General features: G+C 41.5%; 3 protein-coding genes across 3 annotated transcripts; 2 read left to right on the top strand and 1 right to left on the bottom strand.

Annotated features, from left to right (window-relative positions):
- Positions 1–602: 602 nt before the first annotated feature.
- Positions 603–1483, top strand: MELLADRAFT_108087 (uncharacterized protein; the record flags this gene model as incomplete). The annotated part of the gene is made up of 3 exons (XM_007411903.1): positions 603–632; positions 659–713; positions 1206–1483. The coding sequence occupies 3 exons, from the start codon at positions 603–605 to the stop codon at positions 1481–1483; spliced, it is 363 nt and encodes a 120-aa protein (XP_007411965.1).
- A 241-nt stretch (positions 1484–1724) lies between these two features.
- Positions 1725–5445, top strand: MELLADRAFT_44072 (uncharacterized protein; the record flags this gene model as incomplete). Its single annotated transcript, XM_007411904.1, has 15 exons — positions 1725–2158; positions 2237–2347; positions 2427–2436; positions 2524–2714; positions 2792–2909; positions 2975–3123; positions 3191–3334; positions 3413–3479; positions 3552–3662; positions 3756–3828; positions 3906–4116; positions 4191–4296; positions 4381–4451; positions 4532–5058; positions 5156–5445. 15 exons carry the CDS (start codon positions 1923–1925, stop codon positions 5236–5238), a joined length of 2208 nt encoding a protein of 735 aa, XP_007411966.1.
- Positions 5446–7719: 2274 nt separating this feature from the next.
- Positions 7720–9866, bottom strand: MELLADRAFT_88494 (uncharacterized protein; the record flags this gene model as incomplete). Its single annotated transcript, XM_007411784.1, has 7 exons — positions 7720–7991; positions 8049–8297; positions 8356–8653; positions 8747–9129; positions 9223–9302; positions 9361–9758; positions 9816–9866. The coding sequence occupies 7 exons, from the start codon at positions 9864–9866 to the stop codon at positions 7720–7722; spliced, it is 1731 nt and encodes a 576-aa protein (XP_007411846.1).
- Between the last annotated feature and the right edge of the window lie 3260 nt (positions 9867–13126).

The following is a 13126-nucleotide window of genomic DNA, read 5'->3' as shown; positions in this document are numbered from 1 at the left end:
AATTCATAGATGCAGTATGGAGAGAAATATATGCCACTCATAAGCAATGTCTCCATGAAGCAAGTGAAAAAGAAGTTCTTTTTTCAGTTTTGAACCCAGGAATATATCTTGCTCGACCTCTTAGACGTATGTCTCATAGATGATAGTGGGTTCTCACTTGCTAGTTCTTTTAGGTAGCGCATGATTACTACTTTTAACTGACCACGTAAATCAGTCACAACAGATATCCATCATTATGGTAGATCGAGATTCAAATGCATTCATCTCCTTCTATCTCCTCAACTCTCCTTTATTTGTGGAAGTATTCTGCCTGATTTACTATGAACATACATTCATCTTCAAACAATCAGATAAATCGTCTGTGGATATTGTTATCAGTGGTCCAGAGATGACTTGAAATTCTCCAATCAAATGCAAAATCACAGATGATGCAGAGAACACGGAAGTTAAGGTGCAACTCACTTACTTCACCTACATACAGTCATGGTGGCAATGTCCGTTGTTTACACCTCGGGAGCTAACTTTCGCCACGCCCACTGCTATATACATCACGCATACAATATTCTCATTCTCCACAGCCTCACAGGTCGGGGTTTAACAACATGCTTTCTGGTGTGCTTGCCGACGGCACGGTAGGTTTTCTCAGATGTTACTCTAGGATCGAGCTAGTCGAGCAACCCTTTCTGGATTAGCTCTAATCAGCCAGTGCCGATGTCAGCATCTCGCGATCTAACTTTGATCACCGGCACAGCGGCCCATCATCGCCGACATCACAAATTCTCGCTTGCCGAGAATCATATCTCTTGCATATATCTGATGATGTAAAGAAGGTTACAAAACAGACTTTTTCGAAATGACATTACATCACGGTCAATGTCTCATATGATTCTACCGGAGATGTTGAATCTCATATAGCCCTTTTGCTAGATGAGGTCTTGCTATAAACCCTCAACAACAAATTATTCTGGTATGCAAACAAATCGTTGTAAGAGGCTTATTGGCGAATCCTCTTTTTGGTCCGGTCTATGCCCAAAGAACAAACTCCATCGCACTGATTGTTAATGTCTGCATGATTTTACCATCATGATTGTTTCATCTTTTTTTCAATTGCAGGGAATCTCCCTGTTTATCGAACCTGATAACTCGATTGTCGGACCTAAAAATAACTTCACAACGACCCTTATAAAACCTTGAACGTTCAAAAGCGATAGAGCAAAGCGCTGCAAAGAGTCAGCTTGATTTCGGAGTTAGTAAACAAGTGGGTATCCGGCTTGTTGTGTCATGGATGGTGGGAGACCTGTGCTCTAATGCTATTAATACATCCGGTGCCGAAAAAGAAAGGGAAAATTGGACTGTGACTTATCGCGATTTGGAGGATCATTTACAGTGGAACTATGTGGAAGCGATCACCGCCATCGGCCAACACATTATTGGCTCCTCTCCTTTCAGCTACACAATCCGGAATGCCGAAGTTCTCTGCTAAACTCTGACGACTGCGGCACAGTGTACATCTGGGAGCATCCAATGTGGAATCTAATTTTGTTTTTATGTAAGCTTTATGCGTATCAAATTTGTTCGGGAACCCGTTAGCTGAAGTGCTGGGAGTCGTCAAATCAGGAACCACTAAGCCAGCTGACAGATAAAGGGTGGATCAGATCATGGGGTCGGATGTAGTCTATAAAAGCCAGAGCAATGCTGGGACTTGGACTCACTTCATCGCACTTCCCATCGCAACTTGGTAACCATTAGATTAGATAAAAAAATCATTATCATCTTCATCATCTTCATCGTCAGATTGATACATAACCCGATCCACTTCTAAGATTCTACTTTCAAAGTCATACCTTGTATCTGCTCTTGTTTACCTTCAAAGCGTCTACTTCTTCAGTTATTAAACCAACATATTCATCACCACCCTCATCATGGCACCCACTGCTACTCATTTTAAAGCAGGATATACAGAGCCCCCAAGAAAGAACGAGAAAAATGTATTGAAGCCCATCAAATCTACTGAAATGTCCGGGATTGAAGAGCACTCTCACCTTTGCGTGAAAGTCCTCGAGGAGCTAGAAAGTTTGCTTAGCTCTCAGTCGGATTCGAAAAAATTGACCTTGGATGGCTATAGCCTGTCGCCGACAGAAGTTGTCGCGAATGCTCGGTGCGGTTTTCTTTTGTTTCAAGATGTCCTTTCGAAGATTTACGCGCTCACATGGGTTTTTCTGTAACTCTTAATCAGGTTTGCTGTCGAGCCAAAGATCAGCTCAGACCAAGCATTGATCGACCGGATAGCAGAATCTGTGGCCTTTCTAGACTCCAAATTGGACACTGCCATCTATGGTGTCACCACGTGAGTAACATCAATTATGAAATCCTCAACTACATATCCTGACCAAGAGAATCATCGTTTCAAATCCGAACAATCCAAGTGGATTTGGTGTAAGTGTCTCTAAACATCAATTTCCGCCTGCAGACAAAAATCATTCACGGTATGTGAAAACTGACCATACTGATTCCTTGAAATAGGGGTCGGCCGATACGAGGACCAACTGCCCTGAAGACCTTCAAATATCATTCTTAGAACACCAGCTCTCAGGTGTTTTACCGCTTGCAAAGCAATCTTCCAATACGTTTTATCTCACCGACCCTATGACTAATATCATACCTGAGCCAATCACCCGGGGTGCGATCCTGATCAGAATCAACTCACTTGTCCGGTTAGTACTCATCAAAATTACCCAAAACAGACCATGCCTATGTATTAACTTCCTTTGCTCCTTTCTGCCGGTTGCAGAGGTCACTCGGCTGTTCGATTGGAGGTCTTGGAGACACTCCTCGCACTTCTCAATAAGAAGTTGACCCCCATGGTACCTCTTCGCGGTACAATCTCGGCCTCTGGAGATCTGATGCCGGTCAGCTTATCATTTAACACTGATCTTTCTATCTGAGCTCATTTTTTGAATTGTCATCATCTTAGTTGAGTTATGTGGCAGCAGCCATTTGCGGTCATCCCGAAATTAGAATTCTCGATCGGTCCTCCCCAGACGGTACTCTTGAAATTCTTTCAGCATCAGCTGCATTAGCTAAGCACAATATCAAACCGATCACCCTTGGACCAAAGGAAGGGTAAATATCATCTTTGAATTTGGCTTTTGCGGTTTCATGAAGCTAACTATGCTTTGGTCTTGAGCAGACTTGGAATCAGCAACGGAACTGCTTTTAGTGCAAGTGCAGCTTGTTTGGCTGCTCATGATGCTCATTTCTTGGGTTTGATGAGTCAAGTTTTGACAGCTTTGACGGTCGAAGCTATGGTAGGCCAAGCGGGTAATTACCATAAGTGGGCGTCTTTACTTTGTACTTCCAAAACTTGATCTATATTTCCGTGGCTTATTTGTTTCAATAACCTGAAATGCAGGTTCATTCACGAGGTTTGCCGTCCACATCCTGGTCAAGTCGAGACTGCAAAGAATATCATGAATCTAGTAGGTTTATCTTTGAATGAAAGGTCAAGTGTGTGATTTTTGACTCAGCAAGATTTCATTGTGTTTGTAAAGCTCGCGGGAAGTAGTCTGGCTGTCCACAAGGAAGAAGAAAAGGACTTGCGTGAAGATATGGATCAAAATGTTCTGCGGCAAGATCGATACCCTTTGCGTACAGCTCCTCAGGTTAGGACTCAAGTTTTACAGCTCGTCTTATAAGACCTTGAGACTTCTGTGCCTGATGATACCCATATTTGCTTTTGTTAACTGAATCTTAAGTGGTTGGGGCCTCAAATCGAGGACTTGATGAGTGTTAACAAAGCCTTGAGCTGTGAAATCAACGCGACGACCGGTAAGTTTGATACAAGGAATCATCATTTGGGGAAACCAAGCTCAATAAGATATCTGCATAATAAAACACGATAACAGATAATCCGTTGATCGACCTCGAGAACAAATACATTCACAACGGAGGAAACTTTCAAGCCATGGCAGTCACAAATGCAATGGAGAAAACTAGATTAGCATTACATCACTTGGGGAAACTTAGCTTTGCTCAGGCTACGGAAATGATCAATTGTGCCATGAACAAAGGACTTCCATCTTGTTTGGCTGGAGACGAACCTTCGACAAATTACCAGTATGTAACTTTTTCTCTTCGAGAAATTCATCATCGGGAGAAGTATGGAAAGCTGATAGTTTTTGTATCCTCAGCGTCAAAGGTATCGATATTAACATGGCAGCTTATACAGCTGAATTGGGCTTCCTAGCTTCTCCTGTGTCAACTCATGTTCAAAGTGCGGAACAACACAATCAGGCCGTGAGTTGCATAATTTGAATTTGCATGGTACTGGGTTCGGACTAGCGAGTTAGCAGCGTGCTTATCTTCTGTAATCTTTCGTAGGTCAACTCCATGGCCTTTGTTTCGGCCAGGTACACAATCCAATCAGTAGAGACCTTATCGATGCTGATGAGGTGAGTAGGAAATGCAATATTCAGACTCACCGGATCTCCTGACTGATATTTTGATGATTCGATCGGGAAAAAAATCGCAGTGGTCATCTTTACGTAGCTTGTATGGCTATCGACTTGAGAGTAATAGATCTACTCTTCCGTCAGCGTCTCGCCAATCGGATGCCAGAAATGATCATCACGCACTTTTCGACATCAAAAGAGGTGGAACGTGAAGCTGGTTGGGAAATCAAACTTTCTAGAACGATCCTACCCATCGTCTACCGTCGCCTAGAACAAACCGCCTCAATGGATTCTTACCCTCGTTTCCTTGATGCATTCTCGCTAACACTTCAACCTATTCTTGAGGCTATCGGCAATACTTTGAAGATGGATTCAGTCACTTCTTGGAGAGAATATAGTGCGACTGAAGCTCAAAAGATTTATTTGGAAACTCGAGATCAATTCTTTTCAGATATTGTTGAATCTTATGGAAGTACTGACAAAAAAGGAAGATCAGGACCATCAGAGACTCTGATTGGAACGAAGAATCGTGGGATCTATAGATTTGTTCGTTCTGAATTAGGCATCCTACCCAGACGCGGGGATGTCAAATTAGGTCACCATCAGGGTGAGTTAAATTTCTCTTCACTATTCAAGAATGAGCCTACGTCATACCAATTCAAACTGACACGTCTGAACTTTTTTTGGTCTGTTATCTGCCACAGGATCGGTTTCATCAGACCTTTCCAAGATTTATGAATCGATGAGATCTGGTGAACTCTACAAAGTTCTCAAAGATATGTTTTGAATCTAGAAGAAAGACGCAATGCTTGATATTTTTTGGACTTTTCCTCGCATATCTTTACTCTGTTACTTAGGCTTGAAATTCTTGCTTTACTTTTTGTATTTTTTTACAATCTTTCTTTTGAAATCATCTTAAGTTTTGTACTGCGTACTAGGTTAAAAGAAAATCATTTCACAGAAGCCAATCTCAATAAAAATATACCGGTTTGGTAAGAACTTTATGCAGATCATGGCCATATCATGAATTTGAAAACAATGTTGTAATAGTATCATATGCATATGGTGGCATATTTGGCAGAATCATGGCAAAGCCATTGTTTTTCGACAAGTACTGCATCTATCAATGGCTGAAGAACACAATGGCTAAAGAACACTGCTGAAAAACTTGACACTATGATTTTCTAGAATCAATGAACGACATGTGCCATTGACCTATATCCATTCCAAAGAGATGAATGAATGAAGTGTGTAAAACTTTGTCGAGTTCTGAATGGGAAGATGGTATTGTATACCGCGCTGGGCATTCTTCGACCAATTTTTGACACCAAATAAGAGTGAATGAATGGATAGATCAAATGATTATATAAATGAATAGGTGCTTTCAAACTAGGAAAAAGTCGAAATGATCACGAGAAAAATCGTCAACTGTGTAATTACACTACATGATACAACACTGTAGTGCAATCATAGTTTTTCATTACATGCTTTTTTGCTCCTTCAAAATTGTGAAGCCCTACAAAGGAGGAGGAGGGTGGCCCTGGGAGGCCCCCTCCAAATACAAAGTTGAACTTTGCGATTGCACTACAGCGATGTATCAGATGTATTGTAATTACACAGTTGAGAAATAATTACACAGTTCACATTTTTTCTTGTGAACATTTCGACTTTTTCCTAGTTTGAAAGCACCTAATGTATAAAGAGGCCTGATAACAAATAAATATATCTTCAAAGCCCACAGGCAACAAAAACAATGTTTCAAAGTTTGAACATAAAAGATATTGAGATCAAAAGATAGTTATTTGGATGAAAAGCAGGTAGATTTCAGCAGTTTTGAGAATAAATGTCGTCTGTTTGTTTTTATTTTTTTATTTTTTAAGGTTGCACTAAACAATCACTGACCTAGATTCTACATGGGGCATTTTAATCCTCATTTCAAGTCTCCTCCCACCTTTCCGTTGATTACAACCATACCGAAGGGTGTGCATTTTGGGTACAAAGAAAGCAATAGTTGTGAAAGATAAGCAAGATTGTGATCTTTCACAATCCTTGCACCCTGGAATAAGCACCTGTGGCACACAGACCTGTTGGATGTTATCCCTGGAAAAAAAAACCAGTCTGTCTGGATAAGATCCGGAAATTCCGCAACAGACCAGTCAGACTAGCAGACTGGTTTATTCCAAGGGAAAAAATTCAAAGTCCAAGCCATTTTTTCGATTTTGGGGACATTTTTCTTAAGATTTAGGCCAATATATACATATTCTGGCATAACATATGTTTTGCCAACCTTTAAAATTTGACGCTTTGCCAAAGACCAGTCTGCAGACTGGTCTGACAATCAGACTAGTCTACAGACCAGTTCGCAGACTGGTCTGACTAATCCAGACCAGTCTGCAGACTGGTTTGGAACAGTCAGACTGGTCCGACCAATCCAGACCAGTCTATGGTTTTCATCGTCATGCAGACTAGTCTTTGGTGAAGACTGGTCTGTACACAGCTCGACAGACTAGTCTAAGATCAATGTCGTATATTTGAAGAAGTCAATCACATTCACGAGATTAGACCAGTTCTACTTTGGAACAACCATCAGACTAGTCTGGCTAAACCAATTTTTGACAAGTCAAACAGACTGGTTGGCTGAAAGTTGACATTCTCACACAATAGGAACATTGATCAACGGACAAAACCAGTCAGCACTCCCACATCACATGGAGCTTCAACCAAATCCCTCAGGAACTGGTGTATATGGTAACAATCTATTGTTCAAGTATGTTATTAATAAAGCCACATTGGAAGGATCTGGATCAATCCAGAGCAAACACGGCTTGGGACCAATCATCAAGACTTTATATTTTTAATGATATAATGTCAGGCTGGAAGCAATTGCAAGAAATTTTAGAGGTGTAGAGGTGTACGACCAATTTTTGAGACGGAGACATTTTTTTAACAAGAAAAAACTAAATTTTGGTCTCTTTGTAATATAACATAAGATGAAGAGTAGATATTGAAAGGCTGAGTAATTTTAAAAGACAATGAAACAGAATCGAAGATTGGTTTTTGATTTTGAAGGATTTTTCAAACAAAGATAGTCTAATAACAGCTCGGGACTGATGTTCAGGTAAGGACTGATATATGATGATTGATTGATTCTGCACAAATCAGATCAAACACTTATCAAATCAAGATTTTATTCAAATGATATTAGCAAATGGACAGATACCAATGGCAAAGAAACAGACACGTACTCATTTAACGAGGGTAGTGTTGCCTAGGACTCCCCAGCATTCAAATTAGGGACATCTTGAGTGGATTGTGAGCCTGCAACCTGAGTTGATGTTGCATTATTATTTTCTTCTTCAGATGCTTGAGTCAAGGTTTGTTGAGCGGGTTGAGCGTTCTGAAGAGTGCGATTTTGAGATCGTTTTGATCGAGATGACTTCTGCCTTGGCCCTGATTCTTCATCTTCTGACCGATCCGAAGCTCGGCGGAGTTCTTCTTCAAGTTCTTGTTCTTGCCTTTGAATCTCTTCTTCACCCTCTTCTTCAACAACAGGCTGACTTGCTTCCCGTGCGATTCTGGGCTGATATTCAGACTTACCTCGGCATTCCCCAAGTTTGGAATCGTCGTAAATAAAGCGAAATTTCGAGGTTTCAACATCTTTCTCCCACTTGCGGCGTCCCTCTGCATTCATCTTCAGAAATCCAAGCTTCAAGTCAGATGGAGTAAGTAGTGAGCCATTGTCGAGCTGTAAGCGGGCCGGGATACCCCGTTGGATGAAGATGGTTTGAGGATCTTCGCCTTGTGGGAATCCTTGTCGAGGTTTTTTGCCAACTACTTTGACTGAAGCTCACATTAGTCAGATAACACAGACATTCGAGAAAAAATAGTCGGGAATGTTACTTACTTAGATGCTCTAGTAATACACCTCTAATTCTTTTTTTTTCCTGATCCGTAGAATTCACGACAGGCTGGACTGGTTTGTTGGCACCTGCACAATTGGAAACTGCATTGATGATCGAAGTTCCTTGAGCAACAGCCGCAAATACCGATGGAAAATTGGCTTTGATGGTGACATATTTTGACATTACTGGCATCGATGTATAGACCTTACACCATCCAGTTAGACCGGGGTTGAGAGGTGGTACTGTACTGGCAGCAACAAGCCAGTAGTCAAATTCTTGACGATGGGATTCAGCGTTAAGCTGTTTCAATCACAAATGATATGATCAGTTGATATAGAAAACAAGAAATAAGAGAATATGAAAGAAAGATGAGGGAGAAGACGAGTTGCTCACACTCTGATTGATTTTCTGTATACTTCGAAGAGACCGACGGCTAAACTGTTTATCAGTAATTCCAGGCACAGCCGTCCCAAGCTTTGAAACGAGCACATCATGATCGACAAGTTTCTCGTACAGTGGGCGGTACAATTCTTCTTCGTCGGATGTCAGCTTAGTAACCTCCGGCACAGCAATCACCTTGTCCCCATCAGTATCTTCTTCACCGTCTTCAATGTCGTGTTCAGCAGCAAAATCAGGTATGCCAGCCAATGCTAACATGATTCGAGTACCAAAAACACCTCGTTCGTCTGGATTTAACTCTGACCACCCGTGTCCAACCCGCTTGTTCCGTTCAACAAGTTGTTGTACGGACTCCGGATCATCGGAAGGCTGGGGCACTGAGACAAACAACAACAATCAACAATTTTAGATCAATCTACACATGACCAAGGCAAATCTTCCAGTTGTGAAAAGAAAAGGAGAGCACTTACTGATTTCAGAATGGTTCTTCTTGGAAAATTGAAGGTAGTTAACATAGTCGCTAGTTTTCCGAGATGGTGAAAGTAGGCCACTAAACAAGATCTCATGAGCTCCGGATGAAGGGAAGCCGGAAGTGATGAAAACCTTACATTTCCTTGTTGAACATCCGTAGGGTGATATTAGAAGCTAGACAAATCATCAACTTGGTATGCTCCCACTTTTGAAAGGCAGCAAATATTTCCGTTTGGACCAGATCTGATATTGATTTGTTTGCTTTTGGGCGCATCTTGGCTAGCTCTTCCTTACAGCGAGACTGTGGCCATTTTCGAATGATAGTAGGGTCTGTTTGATTGGTAAGGGTAGGGAGATCATTGAGAGGAGTGAACTCATTGGGCTCAAGGCGTGAATCAGGGATGGTAGAAGAGTCTAGGTTCGCATTGGAGTCCGGGGCATCGAGAGGGCCATCAATAGAGTTTTCTTCATCAGGAGCGTCATTCGTACGACGTCTCTTTCTTGATATGTTGGTTGTAGGTACGGAGGCTTGGGGCTGGCTAGTGGTTGATTGGGTACCAGTCTGTTAATTTGATCCATCTTGTCGACTTACTGAAGACTTTTTGGGTGCTGCTCGGCGCGGGCGGGATCGAGTTGAGGCCATGATGTGGATATTCAAGGGATAATATTGTATCAAATATGTAATACCTGATGTGAAAGGAAGAGAGACGAATATAAATAAAGACCTCTTTGATGAGAATGATAGGAAGAGAAAAGTAGTCACAAACTGGAAAGAGCGAGACCAGTCTATTGCAGGACTAGTCTATGGAGAGACCAGTCTTGTAAGGATATGTGATTATAGTGTCTAATACTGAGCTTGGGAGGAGCGGAAGGGATACAAAGGAATTGTGTTATTTGATGAGTAAAGGAAATAAACCTGAGATTGAATCAGACAGAGCAAGACTAGTCTAGGGAAAGACCAGTCTTGTACAAGAATATGCTATGTTCGGGTGTGAATATGTGTTGGTTGAGGGATATCTAGGTTTCCTGACCTAACTGGGTGAGACTTGGTTTTTATTGGTCAACGTGCAGCGGCCTGATAGACCAGTCTGTTTGAGAATGGTTGGGGGTGGATATATGTCGGTTGGTTGAGGGAAACCTAGGTATCTTGACATATGTAACTAGAGAGATGCCACTTGTAATTGGTAGCTGAGAGACCAGTTCTGCGCGAGACCAGTCTGTGCTACATCACATTTTCAGGGAATAACCTATGTAGTTGATCATCAAGAGTTCAAATTTTCTTGCATGTATCACAGCCATGTGGAAGAGTGTCCCATGTGTAGTGAAAGGAAGTGGATTTCTGTAACATTTAAGATGGCTGTAAGACTTAATATTGTACCTGATGGCAGGAAACCAAGAAAGAGGAAGGAAGAGTACTAAACTTGAACAAACATGAGTAGTATATTTGAACAAGCACAATTGCTTGAAATAATCCTGCGCAGAAGCTACATGTATTGTATTTTATGTGCTGTCCCATGTGACATCAATCCTTCTGTCACTTGAGGGGCAACTGAGCCCATCCGTAAAGCAGTAGCACCTTTTTACGGAAAGACATGCTCCCAATGAAACTTTGCAAGTTTTTGAGATAACCCAAAAGTGAAAGCTGCATCTTTGAATTATATTATGGGGCTCTAAACTGTTCATGTGCTGTCCCATGTGACATCAATCCTTCTGTCACTTGAGGGGCAACTGAGCCCTTCCTGAAAGCAGTAGCACCTTTTTACGGAAAGACATGCTCCCAATGAAACTTTGCAAGTTTTTGAGATAACCCAAAAGTTAAAGCTGCATCTTTGAGTTATATTATGGTGCTCTAAACTGTTCATGTGCTGTCCCATGTGAAGGCAATTCTTCTTGCACTTAAGGCTGTTTTGGCCAATTTTATCCCTGTTTCTGAAGGTACGGCCTCCAAATATTTTTTTTAAAAATTTGATTTTGAGCAGAAATTGGAACTTGCTACATGATTGTATAACATTACCCTTTGATTGGGCCAACAAAAAAAAGTTGATTTTTTTTGAGTCAGGATACCCTGAATTGTCGCCATTTAACATGCAAAAGGAACATATTGTAAGTATCTTTTGTGGCTCACCAGATGGGTAAACAAAACCAATGCTCAATCAGTTCTAATAGCCTTCTGTGAATCTATTTCAAATATTCATTCAACTGCTGCGCCTGTTTGCCAAAAGATATCACCCAAAAACTGAATTTTCCTGGGGTATATATTAACAAGAGAAAGGCAACACACATCAAGAAATTTGTGTGGTTCACCAAATGAGTCAGAAAAAATCATGCCAAATCAGGTGTAATTACCCTCTTGGAATACTTTGAAACCTTGTATTCCACTGTTAGACACCATCATCTGAAGTTATGATTCAAAAATTTGGTTTTCCACAAGTATGCGTAACAAGATAAAAGCAACACCCTACAAGTCATTGTTGGGGCCCCAAAAATGGGTAAGACAAACTAGTGCTCAATGTGGTGTGATAATCCTAATCCCCTGATTATATGTTGCAACCTTGCATGAAATCATTAGACTTCTTTGTTTAAAGTTATTACCAAAAAGGACCTTTAATAGTGCACCTTCTAGTATAGCATGGGTATGTGTATGGAGAACCCAGAAAAGTCTTAACATCTGTAATCGGGGAATAAGGTCCTATACATGTTGTAATAAGACAGCTTCTCATGTCCATCACTAGATTGGGTGGAAGGAAAGGAGGCCAGGGCAACCATAAGGCCCAGGGGTTACATTCCCCTTTGAGCTGGGCTGAAATCAGTACCTAAAAGATAGTCAAGTGGACGTGATTTAGACTATCCCATACATATTACATAATTCTTGTCTGACCTTGACTCGATTGGGGTGTTCTACCTCATGTCAATCAATTCCATCAAAACTCTTTCAATCCCTTGATGATAGCCGATAGCCTCTCTCAGACAGAATACTAATTTGTTATGGCTTTGACTTAATTTGAATTCTGGCAAGATATTGTGCCGTTGACTGTTAAGCCTATTTCCCAAGCCTATTTTCAACTTTCTACCTACACCATCCATCCATCCATCCATCATCTAACTTATCATCTCATTATCCTGAAATGCCTCGAGGAGAGAGCGTGTCCTGCCTGTTCAATCGTCGAGATCGAAAGAAGGCTCGCGTGGAGATCAGCTCAACCGCAAGCGAACAAGCTGAGATGAATGAAATCAATGAACAGTGGGTGTTACCACGGGTCATTCCATTAGTACCAGCATCAGACAGCAGGGTCCCACCATCAAATTATTTGTCACCTCAGCATATCGCTTCAGAATTTCTGACACAAGATCAATTTGAAGCGGTTATGAGGCATCAACAGCCTGATCCAGAACCAGACAATCAGCATCCACCCAGGAACTTCACCGAATTCACCCGAGGCACATTTTACAAATCCAGACGCGTAAAAGAGCATGAAAGGTGGATGGAGCAGCTCAAACCAATGTTTACTGCTTACCTTGTGTGTTTGGGGAATACTTCGGACTGGGGTGATCAAGGCAAATGGAATCAAGATTGGAACACACCTTGCTCATGTCCTTCCCACCGCACAAGCGTTTGTGAGTTAGATGTTGTTGACATTCTCTGTGAGTTTGAGCTTCCATATCTTACCTTTGTGATGTGACATAACATAGGCCGTGAATATACTTTATCTTCAGCACGAGGAAAGTTGAAGATCAAATTTTGCCGCTGCCTCCCTGATCAGGTGCGGTTGATTCGACTTGGATATATTGGCAGCTCACCAACTCAACCTTCAACCGCATTTTCTATCCGACTACTTTGGTTGTATCAATCGCTATGGAAGTTTTGCTGCCTCCGAGTACAGCCTTTTTGTTTAGCACTGGATA

This window comes from Melampsora larici-populina (assembly GCF_000204055.1).
Source record: "Melampsora larici-populina 98AG31 unplaced genomic scaffold MELLAscaffold_27, whole genome shotgun sequence".
In the NCBI taxonomy this organism is placed as follows: Eukaryota; Fungi; Basidiomycota; class Pucciniomycetes; order Pucciniales; family Melampsoraceae; genus Melampsora; species Melampsora laricis-populina.
The sequence above is the reverse complement of the archived record's forward strand: the minus strand, read 5'-3'. Positions and strand labels throughout refer to the sequence as shown.